This window comes from Panthera leo, chromosome B2 (assembly GCF_018350215.1).
Source record: "Panthera leo isolate Ple1 chromosome B2, P.leo_Ple1_pat1.1, whole genome shotgun sequence".
Classification (NCBI taxonomy): domain Eukaryota; kingdom Metazoa; phylum Chordata; class Mammalia; order Carnivora; family Felidae; genus Panthera; species Panthera leo.
Window position 1 is genome coordinate 132,061,859 of NC_056683.1, and position 14,469 is coordinate 132,076,327.

A 14,469-nucleotide genomic window follows, 5' to 3' on the forward strand; every position below is an offset into this window, starting at 1 on the left:
TGGGCGGGCAGCGGCGCTGAGAGGCGGGGAGGCCGAGCGGCGGCCGCCGCCGGAGGGCCGGCGACCCCCGGGAGGAGGAGCAGAGGAGGAAGCGCAGGAGCGGGAGGAAGCGCCGAGGGACTGCGGGGCCGGGGCGGGCGAGGAGCGGCGGGGCCGCGGGCCATGGACGCGGCGGCGGCGGCGGCGGGGGCGAGCCGGGGCGGCGGCGCGGCGCAGAGTCAGCCCGCGGCCAGGTGAGGCTGGGCAGCGCGGGCTCCGGGCGCCGCCGCCACTGCTGTGCCGCCGGGCCGCGGAGCGAGGCGGCGGCGGCGGCGGCTGAAGCGGCGCCACAGCAGCCGCGGCGAGCGGCGGTGGCCTCGGAAGAAGAGGGGTCGCCGCCCGGGGTTCTGGTGGCCGCTGCTCTCTCGTCGTCGCCGTATTTCCTGTTTGGATTATCTTGCGCTTCTCCCCAGCCGCCTCCTTCCCCTCGCGCCCCCGCTCTGCCCCACTCCTCCGTGTCCTCGGTCGACGCTGCCCTCGGCCCGGGCTCGTTTCCCGCGCCGGGGGACGCCTCTTGCCTCCCCTTGCCGGGCTGCGGGGGAGCCCCGCCGAGACCATGAGGAAATTCAACATCAGGAAGGTGCTGGACGGCCTGACCGCCGGCTCGTCCTCGGCCTCGCAGCAGCAGCAGCAACAGCAGCACCCGGCTGGGAACCGGGAGCCCGAGATCCAGGAAACGCTCCAGTCCGAGCACTTTCAGCTCTGCAAGGTGAGCGGAGCGCGCAGCCCCGCGAAAATTGGGGGGTCGTTTTCCGGGGGGCACCTCGGGCTTTTCCCGGGAATGCCAGGGAATAGAACGCCAGTATTAATTATACCTCGGATGGAGGGCTCGCTCCTGCCCAAGGAAGCATTGGCTTAGTGGGTTATTTTGGAGATTGACATCATCTTACTCCTTTTGGTTTTTCGTTTTGGGGTTCCCCCCCCCTCCTTTTCACATGCAGCAGTCATTTCAAGGTTGCTTCTAACGTATTTCACCGACCTTTAATTTGTATTGTCAAAAACCTTACAGCCTTTACATTCACGCATTTTAATGTAATTCACCAACTTTGAAGTTTCCTTTGGAAACACTTTCGAATGAATATTGTTCATCAAAAAACCAGACCTGTTCAACTGGATATTTGCTTATCACCTTTCCCTTAAAATGTGGCCGGAAGCTTAAAATACGAAATCACAGGGTCCTTTCAGCATTCTGTTTGATTAAAAAGTTGGTACTGAGATTTTTGCCTATTAATGGCACAATTGCCATAGCGGTCTGTAATTGGGAAAGAATGATGCAGCGAATTAGTTCACTGGCTGCTCAGTGAGATATACAAACTTGTCTCGATGTTAATACCTGCCTTATAAATACCATGCTTTCATATGTCAGTTTCTTAAAAATGGCTGCATACACATTTTTGCCCCAATGCCCTGAAATTCGGGGTTTAACAGCAAAATTCAGAAATAATATGTTGCACTTTATTTTCATTCTGTTACAATTGCAAAATTTGGGGATAGAGGTTTGATAATCGCTTTCCTGAATCCTTGAGGAAAGTAATTGTATGACAGCTTTTCTTTAGCAGTACTTGCATTTGGGATCCAAATAAAGTAACGATGAAGTTATCACACTTGAAATAAAACACGAACTGCATTTTTACGTTAATTTACAGATCTCTTTTACTACCGCAAACTTTGGTATTTTGGTCTGAGACTTGATAGTATAGAGTGTTAAGACTTCCGTAGAATCCCAGTATTATGGAAGGGCAGAAATGAAAGTGTCACATTGGGAGGTATTTGTGTATGTGTGTGTGGTGTGATCTACACACACGTACACACACTCACTTCTTTTGGTTTCAGGTTCTGTGTGCATAAGTTTTGTTGATGTACGTTTTGTACTGTTTTTTTTTTTTTTTTAAGGCAGTAAGTGCATGTGTATGTGTTCTGCATCAGTTATAATTGGCTCTAGATTCTAATGCCTCTACTGACTTTTCTGTTTTTAATTCTGCTTGCTGCCTTGGTTGCTGTGATGTCATTTGCCCATCCCTAGACTGTTCGCCATGGATTTCCCTATCAACCTTCAGCCCTGGCCTTTGATCCTGTACAGAAGATCCTGGCCGTCGGAACTCAGACTGGTGCTTTAAGGCTGTATCCTTTCATTGAAAGTTTTTTTCCACATTTGCTGTATCTCCCCAGTCCTTCTGTGCTGCTGAGTAGTTGCTTTTTCCGTTTAAATTCCAAAAAATGGTATGATCAAGTATATAATATTTGTGAAATCATGTGGTGTTCGCTTTTCTCTTAATTATACATCTATTCAGGCTATATGTTGCCGGGGTGTTTCTCATCTCTCTGTTTATGGTAGCTAACTACGTATCCACATAGAGTTCTAAAGTTTTGCTATAGTAACTACTGTCTTTGCAAGGAGCTAGAAGTTTCTAAGGGGAAATCTCTTTGCTTATACTAGGGGTATATTGAATGCAATATGGTTTGGAATGAGATTTAAAGACAATAACATAGGACGCACCTTAACTGCTTTGGTAGATAGTGAATTTATGACCTATTGTGCTAATGAATTAGAGGTTGAATTTCATTTGGTTGTTTGACTTGCCCTTTGGAAAAAGAAATTAGAAAATAAATCGTGTAAATTAATTTGATGTAAACAGTTAAGAAGGGTTGATATTTCTAGAAGTTTTAGATCATTTTGTTAGTATAATGCAAATGGATAAGTGTATTCTCTTGATGTTTTCCCTTTCGTAGTCATATTTGTTATGTACACGTACTCTGAACTATTAATATAAGGAGAATTATTTTTCCTGACTATAGCATAGTTTTTCCGAATACCTACTCATTCTTCAGAATCATTTTTGTTTTTAATTCTGAACAGTGGAAAATACCTCTCACTTTTATACTATTCAACTCGAAATAGAATTGTTTTTATCATGAAATTTAACCATATTTAACTAAAATACACTTATTTTTAAACATTAAAATTTTTAAAAGTAAATGCTTTATTCATCTTTAGGATATCTGCTTATACATATTAAAGTAATGTGTTGGTAGTAAGAAAAAAAATCGTAAGGTGATCACAAAAGAATTACTATTGTCAAAAAAATAAATAAATAAAAAAGGAGGGAGCTTTACCTTTCACATTGTATCTGGCTCCTGAGAAGAGCGGAGGAAACTTGCTAAGTTAGTTAAACATGTGCTTTGCATTTTCCTTATAATCTTTTAAAATCTTTATTTCAAAGCAGTACTGTATATAGTATCAGGATATGCTTCAAGCTTCATTTGTGATTAGTGTGTTATCTTTCAAAAAACTTAAAAAGTTTTCGGATGGGCCATTAATATGTACTATTGAGTGAAATCTACTTTCATAGTAAATACCAGTCGTGCACACATTCCTGTTGAAATGGTAAAATCTGACCAGGCTAGATCTGAATCTGAATTTCCAAGAGTATGTCTCAAGGGCTCTTGCCCAAATGTCTAGATGGTTGAGACTAGAATTATTTTTGGCTACAAATGTTTAGATGTTTTTATTCCTAAACCCAGTGATCATTACCTTCTAGTTTAGGGTTCCTGTTTTAGTCTTGTGAAGATGGGACTAAAATTTAATTTTGTCAGTATGGGTTCAAACTATTCAGCAAAACTCCATGTAGTGACAAGAATAGTGTATCGTTGGATCTAGATGGAATGTTTGGAACTAAAAGCAGACATTTTTTGTTCCCAACATAAGAATATCATCACTGGATTAAAAGAAAAAAAAATAAAGTTAAATCAGTTTTTTTTAGATTTTGCTTTTCTTTTAAATGGATTCAGCTTTTACTGTTTTCTCAATGTAGTCTCAACTTTTTTTTTCTTTTAACAGCCAATCTGCCCCTTGTACTTTTAATGAGGACCACCGGCAAGTCCAATTTTATAAAACCAAGTATTTTTCTTTAGGCAAGACTGTTACCTTTAATGCATTTGAGTAATGAACAGGTTGACACAAAGAAGTTAAAATATAGGCCTAATTCTAATTGCCAAATAAAAGCAAAGATTGGGTGTCCCAAATCCTCACTTGTATGTGACTTGCTAATACATTCTAATAGCTGAACACTATATGAAGGTGAACACCTAATTATAAGTTTACAGCTATAATTTTTTTTTTAATTTTAGAATCTTCTTACTGTATTTAGAATGAAGTCAGGAAGTCTTTTTACCAAACATGTTTTTACTTTTTAATGAGATGCATAATGAATATTCCAGAGTAATAGATTGGTTTGCCTTCTTTCATTTGACTGTGGAGGAGAAAGTAGGAAATGTTTTCCGAAGTAGGATTGAGCTATTAGAATTTGTAATACATATCTAATTAAAATATATATATATATATATATATGTATATGTATATATATATATGTTTATTTTTGAACGAGAGACAGTGTGTGAGTAGGAGAGGGGAAGAGAGAGAGGGAGACATAGAATCCGAAGCACACTCCAGACTCTGAGCTGTCAGCACAGAGCCTGATGCAGGGCTTGAACCCACAAACCGAACGAACTGTGAGATCATGACCTGAGCCGAAGTTGGAAGCTCAGCTGACTGAGTCACCCAGGCGCCCCAGTGCACATGTAATTCGACTAATAGAATGTCTTCTTAAATGTTGGACTATATGAAATTAATCTACTTTGAGGTTTTAAAAAAACTAGATGAGAAAGTTACATCTGATATCTAATGCTTACAGACAAGAAATAGGGAAAATCTGAATTTTTAAATTTCTAACCAGAAATGAGGCAAGATGAATTTAATGTATTTCCTGCATTAGTCTATAGCAAGTGAATGACATTATAAACATGCTTTATGTTTGAACTTCTTGGCTTCTAGAAAGAATGTGAGGTTGGCATATACTTACTGATGGGAAGCAGGAAAGCATAATTTTATATAATACATCATATATAGCAGTGACATGATTTAATTATTTTAATTCTCTTTTTGCCATGTAGAAGTAGGTATGATTTGGTTCTTATGATTAATCTAGGGATGAAAACTATTGGGATAAAATAATCTAATTATTTTCATATCAACATCTAGAAAGGGAAAAAAGGTTTGCATTTCTAGTAATGCTGCTGTTGTCCTTATCTAGATTCCTGGTTTACTAGTATAATTTTGAATTACTATAACCATGGGCTACTCTGATCTTTGTAAGGTATTTTTTTCGAAATGAGGTCATTTTATGTGTGACTCTTTCAAGGACTAAGCAGAAAACTGACATCTCAAGTTTATTGAATTTTTTAATAAAAATGTGTGAGTTTTCATTATAATTATCAAAATTATTTAAAAATCTCATTTATTGTTTTCTTGACTTGTGGAAGATACAGTAAAATAAGCAATCTCTGATAAGGCATGGATTGTCTTTTAAACTACAGTGTAATTTTGCTGAATGCCAACTTACAAGGTGATTTTTGTACCTTGGAGTTCACTTAACCAACATTTATTAAGTGTTAACATTAGATTATAAACTGTGGCCTGAATTCTGGTTCTTTTCTTTCTGTTAAAGAATTAGGTGTCTTTTAATTTTTTATTCTTTCAAAATGAACATGCTGTATTAGATGATTTCCTCGAGAAATAATTCTGTAATTCCAAGTGGCAATGTATTGTTTTACGGGAGTATTCAAAAGAAATGAAAAATGTGGTTCTTCATATAGTTTCCAGTCCTAACTAAAAGACTAGAACTTGTTAAACCATTGAATTTAGAGAATTTAGAAGTCTACTGACATTCTGTAAAGTCAGATTATAGGCAAAGTCATTGCACTTGATGATATTGCTACACATTAGTGGATAAGGATTCAGAGTAGCAGGGAAGGACTAGGAAAATTATTCTAGGCAAGCGATATGGGCAAAAGTAGAGAAAAGCAAATTATGGTAGTTAAGAGGAGTACCAAAGAGAGGTTGGAATAGTGATGATCCTAATTGAGTTGGAGACAGAAATAGGAGCCAGTTGGTGGAAAACCATGAATGTTCACCTGAGTTATCTGGTTGTTATTTGGTTAGGATTCATTATAGTTACGTATTCTTGGTCAGGATCTCTCAGTAGTAGCATTTTGGGCTGGATAATTCTGTGGGTTTATCCAGCACGTAGCAGGCTACTTTATATCCCTGGCTTCCACCTAGTAAATGGTAGGGTGCCCCTGCTGTTAGTATATGGCAGCCTTAACTCGTACAGTTCTGTGTGCTCCACTGAACTATGCCCAAGTTGTTCAGTTAAATAGGATAATAATCCTACTTGGGTCATGCAGTTAGCATCACAATTAAATGCAGTAATGTCTATGTATAGCTTTTAAGACCATGCAGAGACTGTTTTGGTGAATATTCGGTATACGATATTGTGAGAGTTTTTCTGTAGTTTCAGTTTTCAGGTCCTTCTTTAGTTTATTTCAGCAAATACTTGTGGAAAGGCAACTAGTGCCAGACACTCTTTAGGAAGGCCTTGTTTTCATTTATTTTTGTTGCTAGTACAGTCCTAAAAAAATCTTGTAAGAGTACTGTTTGTTTGGTTTTTTTTCTTTAAGGGTCATGGAACTGGCTCTTCTTATCATAAGGCTGCAAAATTGCTATTGAGATGTGAAAGTTTCTTGCACATAGTAGGCATTAAATGATCATTTAGTGACTTTGCACTTGTAAGATAGTATTAGAATGTTTGACTTGCTGCTTATGTTGTAAAACATAATTACAGTCCTGAAAAATTTAGAAATGATTTTTGTTCAGAGTAGTTAAAAGGGAAACAGTGTAGCTAGAATTAAGCCCCATTTTTATCTCCTCTTCTCCCCTGCCATCCTTTTTGTCTATGGAAGAATTCTAGTCATTTGGAATTCTAGCTCCAGAGGAGAAACAAGGACTTTGAAATACTTTTACTTCTCAACTTAGTTCTTTATTAAAGAGGACTTTGTATAAAAGGAAGAACGAGTACTGTGTCAGCAGTAGGTTGTGATTCTCAGCATGAACTACTGCAGCAGGAGGAATAGGCACTTTTACTTTAGAAACAACTAGAAATGGTGCCTGCTTGGAAGCAGTTACTTTGCAATGAATTTCTTTCCGAGAGAAACAAGGTGTGATAGACTCTGAATGGAACTGAAAAGGGATAAGTTAATTAGTAGGGAGTCAAGTCTGCTTAGGAAGCCTTTCTGCCTTAAGTTAGATAGGTTTTTATTCCATATTCTTTGTTTTCCATTTGTTTTTTCGTATTTTTTACTTTTAAAATTATAACCTGACGTTGCCATCCCAGAGGAAAAGGGTAAAGGAATTTTGGAAGGATGGCTTTATCGTTAGAAGTGTTCTAGTCTTCAGACTAATTTTGGTTAAGCCAGCTGAAATGGGTTTCAGTCTCCTTTCCTGTAAAATGGGGAAATTGGGGGTGTGATATCTGGAGTCCTTCCATCTCTAGGATCTTAGAATTTCATTTTCTGTAGAGGATTGGGAATGTTCTGAACCATTTCTGTCTAATGGGCTGCTTCGAGGACGTGTAACAGAGGATGAAGTATTGGACTCCATCCCATTGTGGGCCCCTTTACTTTGTGTCCGTTGATTACATTCAAAATCCAAGTCAGTAGATGCACAAATGTAAACCTTTGTTTACAAAATGGAGTGGGAAGGAACCTATGAAAAACAAGCACTTTTTTTGTTGAAAACTCACGTTGAATACTTAAGATACTAGGTTGTTGCATTTTTATTCTATAACAGATAAGGTCTCGTTATGACATAAACTGGGGCGCTTAAAAAAATTAACAGTGTACTTTCCTTTCTTGGGTGTAAATAGTAAGGATAAAAAATTAAAATGAAATTACATAAAATTACTACTGGGTTTTGTTAACCTTAAAAGTAAAACTGTAAGTTTTTTAATAGGAACAGATGGGTTTATTAGAGAATAAAAGAGAATTGCAATCCAGGACAAACAAGCTGCTAAAAACGGTAGGCAGGGGGTGCCTGGGTGGCTCAGTCGGTTGAGTGTCTGACTCCAATGATGTCAAGAATTCACGGTTCATGAGTTCGAGCCATGAGCCTGTCAGCATGAAACATGCTTCAGGTCTTCTGTCCTCTTCTGTCTCTGCCCCTCCCCCACTTACACTCTCTCTCTCTCTCTCAAAAAAAAAAAAAAATATATATATATATATATATATACACACACACACATATAAAACGATAGGCAAGTGCAGGTAAACAAAGGACAGACACCCTTTTTTAAGCAGAAAAGGACGTTGGGAAGGCAGTTAGGATCTACCAGTCCATTGGAGTAAACCAGGAATTCAAATTGTGGGACTTCTCATTGGTGGAGCTGTTGCCTGGGGCGGGGGATGAGAAAAGTTGTCACCTCCAGCTGGAGTAGTGGAATAGAGGGGACTGCAAGGTCAAGTCCATCTCTTCCTGTTAGGTCTGCAGTTGATGATGAGTGGTAGGATATGAGCTCCCCCTGCCAAAACCTCCCAAATCCATTTTAGTGAGGGTTCCCATTACTAATTTTCACAGTTCCTTATCACGTGATTTTATTAATTTTTATATAAGAGATTGAATATAGAGACTTTTGAATTGTATATTTGAATTGGTATGTAATTTGGGTGTTAAATTTGGTAATCATATGGTTACTTGGGGTAGTAGTAACTAGTGATATACATGTAAATAATTGGACGATGGGGTAGTTTTGCTAAAAGGTAAGCTTTGGTTGTTTGTCTTTGGTTTTAACTTCATGCATTGAAAGTGACACATTATTTACAAGAAGAAAATTAATAACGAGTGTCAGTATTGTTTTGTTTTATAATGTTTAAATGAGAATTTTTCTTCAGTGATTTGGCATATTATGATCATAAGAAGGTATACTCAGTATTTGAGGATTACAGATTAATGAAATGTTTTTGGTTTGAGCTACACAAATCTGTCTAGAATATAAGAGAATAATATAGAAAAAGGGTATTTTACTATATCACTACCTTATTTGTGTTCAAATATTATGTATTTAAATATACTACTATATTTGAATAGTATAGATTTTAAGATAGATTTTAAACATAATACAGTACTACAGAATTTCTTAGGAAGTAAAACAAGGTGATTTTTGCCTTGATTTATGTGCAATAAACTAAGAGTTCATGAAAGACTACCAGAAGGTACTCGATAGACCTCTCTTCCCTTAGTCACGTATGACATAAATCATTCCAAGAAATAGCACCTTCTGATTTACTCAGAATTCTTCGTAGGTAGAAAGATGTTTATGTTTGTAATTTAATTAACTTATGCTTTAATTTGAACCACAGTATATCTAATTTTTATCTGCAACAGAAGAAAGATAAGTTGGTTATCTTCCCCATATTGTATAATTTTTAACATTTTTGGTGAATTTAAATGCCTAGTAGTTACCCACTTTTCGATTTAGTAATCCCAGTTGTTTTAATCTTTCACTCTTGTGTTTCATTTTAAAGAAATTTTGGACATGAGTTATGTTTACTGCATAACTTTTTTTTTTTTTCCTTTTTTGGCTGTGGAGGTAAGTAGGGGAAAGAATTGTTGACACAGGTTACTTCTTACTACTCACTCTTTCACAAAGGGCCATGTGTTCAGCAATTCCTTAAGTCTAGAATATATTTTATCCTGTTAAAATAATTCTTATCTTTAAAGCTCAGTTCCTTTGTCTCTGTGATGTATGTTTGATTTAATTTCATCCCCAGTTCCACCCATCTAGCCATCTTCTTAATTTAATGTTTAAAATCTAAATTTCTACATTACCATTCTTTATATTTTAAATGGCTAAAATTAGACCTTGTGAAATTATAACATTGAGTGGTATTTTCTTTTAAAACAAACTGTCAGAAACATTATAGCATATGAAAATATGCGGTGGAGTCTAAAGCAATGCAAATCAGAATTAACCAGTATCCTCTGTTTTATCAAGAGTCCAGAAACTGGAAAGTAGTTGGTATACAATTTTAAAACAGAAGAAATACAGATTCTTTTTTTTTTTTTTTAATGTTTGTTTATTTTTGAGAGAGAGAGAGAGAGAGAGAGAGAGAGCATATGTTGGGGAGGAGCAGAGAGGGAGACACAGAATCCAAAGCAGGCTCCAGTCTCTGAGCTGCCATCACAGAGCCCGATGCAGGGCTTGAACTCATGGAACTGCGAGATCATGATCTGAGCCGAAGTCGGACACCCAACCAACTGAGCCACCCAGACACCCCAGAAATACAGGTTCTTAAATGATCAACCTCATAGGTTGTCTACGAAAGATCATACTATGAGATGGGTGTGTTTGTATGCTCGCATGCCTTTAAAATAACGAGGATCTAAATCTAAATCTTTAGCTCAGGAGTCAGCAGACTTCCTGTAAAGGGCTAGATAGTAAGTATATTAGCTTTTTTACCAGTCTAGCACAAAAGCATCCACAGACATGGGGAGGAAGGAGTATAGATCTGTTTTAATAAAACTTTAGTTCTAAAAACGGGGGACTGGATTTCTCCCACAAGCTGAAGTTTGCCAATCCCTGTTTTAATTCATCAGGCTGCCTTGCTTTTAAATCATTAGTGGAGAGGAATGCTAAGGAAGGAACTACTACCGACATTTTTATAGTAAAGTTTCAAAAATTATACTTGCAGTATCAGTTTAAATTTAATCTTTTAGTCATAAATAGAAAATAGTTTAAGAAAAAGTAATTCTTAATGATATATAGTACTTCTGTATGCTAAGTTAAATTACTTTCACAAATATTTGATCCTGTGGCAGAAGCCTTTTGTGTGTGTGTGTGTGAATTATAATTAATATGATAATGAAGATGCTTAGTTGGGCATCTTTTGGGGGCAGTTCAGTCATCAATTCTATTGAAGTATTCAGCTTGTTTGAACCCTTACTACCTAATTTTAATTAAAAATGTTTGCATTTGTAGCTTTTTCTTATATTTTCATTAATATTATACAGAGATGTAGAAATATTTATATTTAGATTTTAAAAGATAAAAGTGAAAGTAAGCATTTTATTAAAATATTGCAATTTTGTGGATGTCTGCAAATTTTGAATAAAAAAAATTAGTAGAAGAAAACAACCTAAAAAATAACATATAAAAAAACCTCATAAAACCCCTAGAAGCAAATTCGGGTGCATGGTTACCTTCTTTAGAGTTAAATACATTGCATGTCCCTTGGGAAGAATGTGTGATACTTTAATTGAAAACTGAAATTAGATCCCACTTTTTGAAAATTTCTTATAGTTGCTCACTGGATCATTGTCAAGTAGCACTAAGTGTAGATATCATTTTATTCAGTAAATAAAGCTGATTTCTACTTGATTACATTTCTCCAACTGGTGTTAGTCCTTTTGGAGGTTGTCATATAAGACAAATAAATGAATTGATGACATGCTGAGCATATTTCCTTTTATTTTTCTGAGAGAGCACGCAGGAGGGGGAGGGTGGAGTGAGGGGGAGAGAGAGGGAAAGAGAGAAAGAGAATCTTAAGCATGCCCAGCGTGCAGCCCAATGCGGGCTTGATCCCACAACCCTGGGATCTTGACCTGAGCCAAATAGTCACATGCTCAACCCACTGAGCCACCCTGGTGTCCCATGAGTGTTCTTCTTTATTGGTGCTATGATTTAAAAATGAATGTTGATCAAGAGTAACTTACATTCCCTTACAGTGGAAAATACAGGGTTTTTAACTAAAAACTCGCTGATATTTTTGGTTTTATAATTCTTCATTTGAAAATTAAGGTTTGCTTAGCACATGGAATTTATAAAATATATAGTCTTAGAAATTATATGGTAATTACTCTTAAACGATGAGATTTTTTATTTTAAATTAGGGGTTTTTGTTGTTTTTTTTTTTATATCCCTGGTTTGTTTTGTTTGTTTCCCTTTCAGTAAATGCTGTCTAGAATTTTTGAAGTTTTCCTGGTGAGGTTGTCTGTCGGAGAGTGATTAATCCTACCCTTTCTTGAAAGTACGTAATCTTTTCTTGTAATAGCGGTACCTCTGCTTTTTCACAGCAGTGCTCTGCCAAAGGTGACTATAAATCCAGTGGCACCAGCTATTGCAGTACTTTCTGCTAAATTGCTTTCCTTTTGTGTATTTTTTCTCTTTGTCTTTTGAAAAGGAGAAAAAGTGTTGGAGCAGATTTTTCCATCTATTCAGTCTTTGTACTATATTTTTCATAATGGGCTGTATTTTTCTTTAAAATTCACTTTGCCGTACTTGAGAAAAGAACTTAGCCATTAAGCATCTGAGAATGGGTGCCGGGATGAAAGATGGTTTTTACTTGATATGTCAGAATACACATTCTTTTTTGTTTCTCTAACCCAGACCACTATTTATGACTGTATTTCTTGTAGACTGAACAAGTGGTTCGTTTAAGAGTGTATTTATATACCAAAAGCTATTCTACATAATTTCCTGTGAAAATAAATATAATTCATTTTGACCCCTTTGTAGACCATCCTGATTCCAAAGCAGGACATAATAAGAATGAATATTTTTCAACAACCTTAATTTGCTTACAAGTAATAAAAAATTCTTACCAAAATAATGGTGGAAGAGGTAACTAGAGGTCTCTTTTGACCTGGTGAATACTCTAATTGTAAGTTAGTGTGGATGCTACAATTTGTTTTTTTGTTTTGATCTTCCTTTGATTCACATGAAAAGAAAGCAATTAACTGACATAATTTTTCAAATATTGTTGGGCATTTATTGCAAGATATTACAATTGTGTTGAATAAAGGAAGTTTTAAATGTTGATCTATGTATCTTTCACAGTTAATTGTAGCATTTTATTAAATTTTTACTGCAGAAATAGTGCACGTTATAGTTTTGCTTAAATAGCACATTAGCAGGATGTTAACATTGTGAGTGAGCAGTAAAATTAAGTATGTCCACCCTTATTATGAGAATGTGGCTAACTTCATTTATTAATGTATTGATTTTTAATAGGCTATTTTTTGAACAGTTTTGGGGTTTTGTTAATATATTAATTATTTAATAGACTTTTTTGAGCAGGTTTTGGGTTCAGCAGAAGGTAATAGAGATTTCCCACATATCCCTATCTGCACTCAGCATAGCCTCCTTTATTATTCACATCCCCACCAGAGTGGTACGTTTGTTACAATTGATGAGCCTACACAGACACATAATCATCCAAAGTCCACAGTTTACATTAGGGTTCATTCTTGCTGTTTGTTGTATATGCTATGGGTTTTGGCAAATGAATGACATGTATCCACCATTGAATATCGTACAGAGTAGTTTCATTGCCTAAAAATCTGTGCTCCGCCTATTCGTCTCTCTCTCTCCCCTAACTCCTGGAAACCAGTGATCTTTTTATTGTCTCCATAATTTTGCCTTTTCCAGAATGTCCCTATAGTTGGAATCATATAGTATGTATAGCCTTTTCAGATTGGCTTCTTTCACTTTTAACATCTAAGTTTCCTCTGTGTCTGTTCATGGCTGATAGTTCATTTCTTTAGCGCTGAGTAATACTCCATCGTTTGGATGTACTACAGTTTAGTTAGCTCTCCACCTACTAAAGGGCGTATTGGCTCCTTCCAAGTTTGGTAGTTGTGAATAAAGCAGCTATAAATATCCTTATGCAGGTTTTGTGTGGCTATAAGCTTTCAGCTCCCTTGGGTAAATACCAACAAGCGTCATTACTAGATTGTACGTATGGTAAGAGTATGTTTGGTATTCTAAGAAACTACCAAACTGTCATCTAAAACAGCCATACCATTTTGTTCTCTGACCAGTAATGAACAGGAGTTCTGCTGATCTGCATTGTTACCAGCATTTGATGTTGTCATTCTAGATTTGGGCTGTTTTGATTATCCTTGTTTTAGCTTGCACTTATTTCTATGGTGACATATGATGTGGAGCATCTTTTTATATACTTATTTGCTACCTGTATGTCTTTGTGTGAGGTATCTATTAAGGTCTTTGGCCCATTTTTCAATTGGGTTGTTCATTTTCTTATTGTTAAGTTTTAAGAGTTCTTTGTATATTTTGGATAACAGTCCTTTGTATATTTTGGATGTCTTTTGCAAATATTTTCTCCAAGTTTATGGCTTATGTTCTAATTGTCTTGACCTTGTATTTTACAGAGCACAAGTTTTGAAATTTAAAGACATCCAGCTTATCAATTATTTTTTCATGGATGGTGCCTGTGGCGTGGTACCTAAAGTGTCATCGTCATACCCAGGACCACCTAAGTTTTCTCATATGTGATCTTCTGGGAGTTTTATAGTTTTGCATTTTGGTCTGTGATCCATTTTGAGTTAATTTTTGTGAAGAGCGTAGGGTCTATATCTAGATTCATTTTTGGTGGTAAGGTGTGAAGGTCTTAGTCTTTTAGTGAGCCTCTGCTTCTGGATTGTGGACTTCACAAGTGAATCTCAGGTGACCCAGGTAAGTTAGGGTGGCTAGAGTGGGTTCGAGTTGGGTCTTTCCCTTCTACCTGGTCAGTTCAGTTCTT

At 37.0% G+C, this 14,469-nt stretch overlaps 1 protein-coding gene across 6 annotated transcripts in view; it reads left to right on the forward strand.

Moving 5' to 3' along the window:
* The first annotated feature begins 504 nt into the window (after positions 1 to 504).
* STXBP5 (syntaxin binding protein 5) overlaps positions 505 to 14,469 on the forward strand; it is a 168,461-nt gene continuing 154,496 nt past the window's right edge. For all 6 annotated transcript variants that reach the window (XM_042940033.1, XM_042940035.1, XM_042940037.1 and 3 more), the window contains exons 1-2: positions 505 to 748; positions 2,063 to 2,160. In XM_042940033.1, the coding sequence (XP_042795967.1) occupies positions 596 to 748; positions 2,063 to 2,160 (251 nt within the window). In that variant the 5' untranslated portion in view covers positions 505 to 595. The remainder of the gene's footprint in view (positions 749 to 2,062; positions 2,161 to 14,469) is intronic.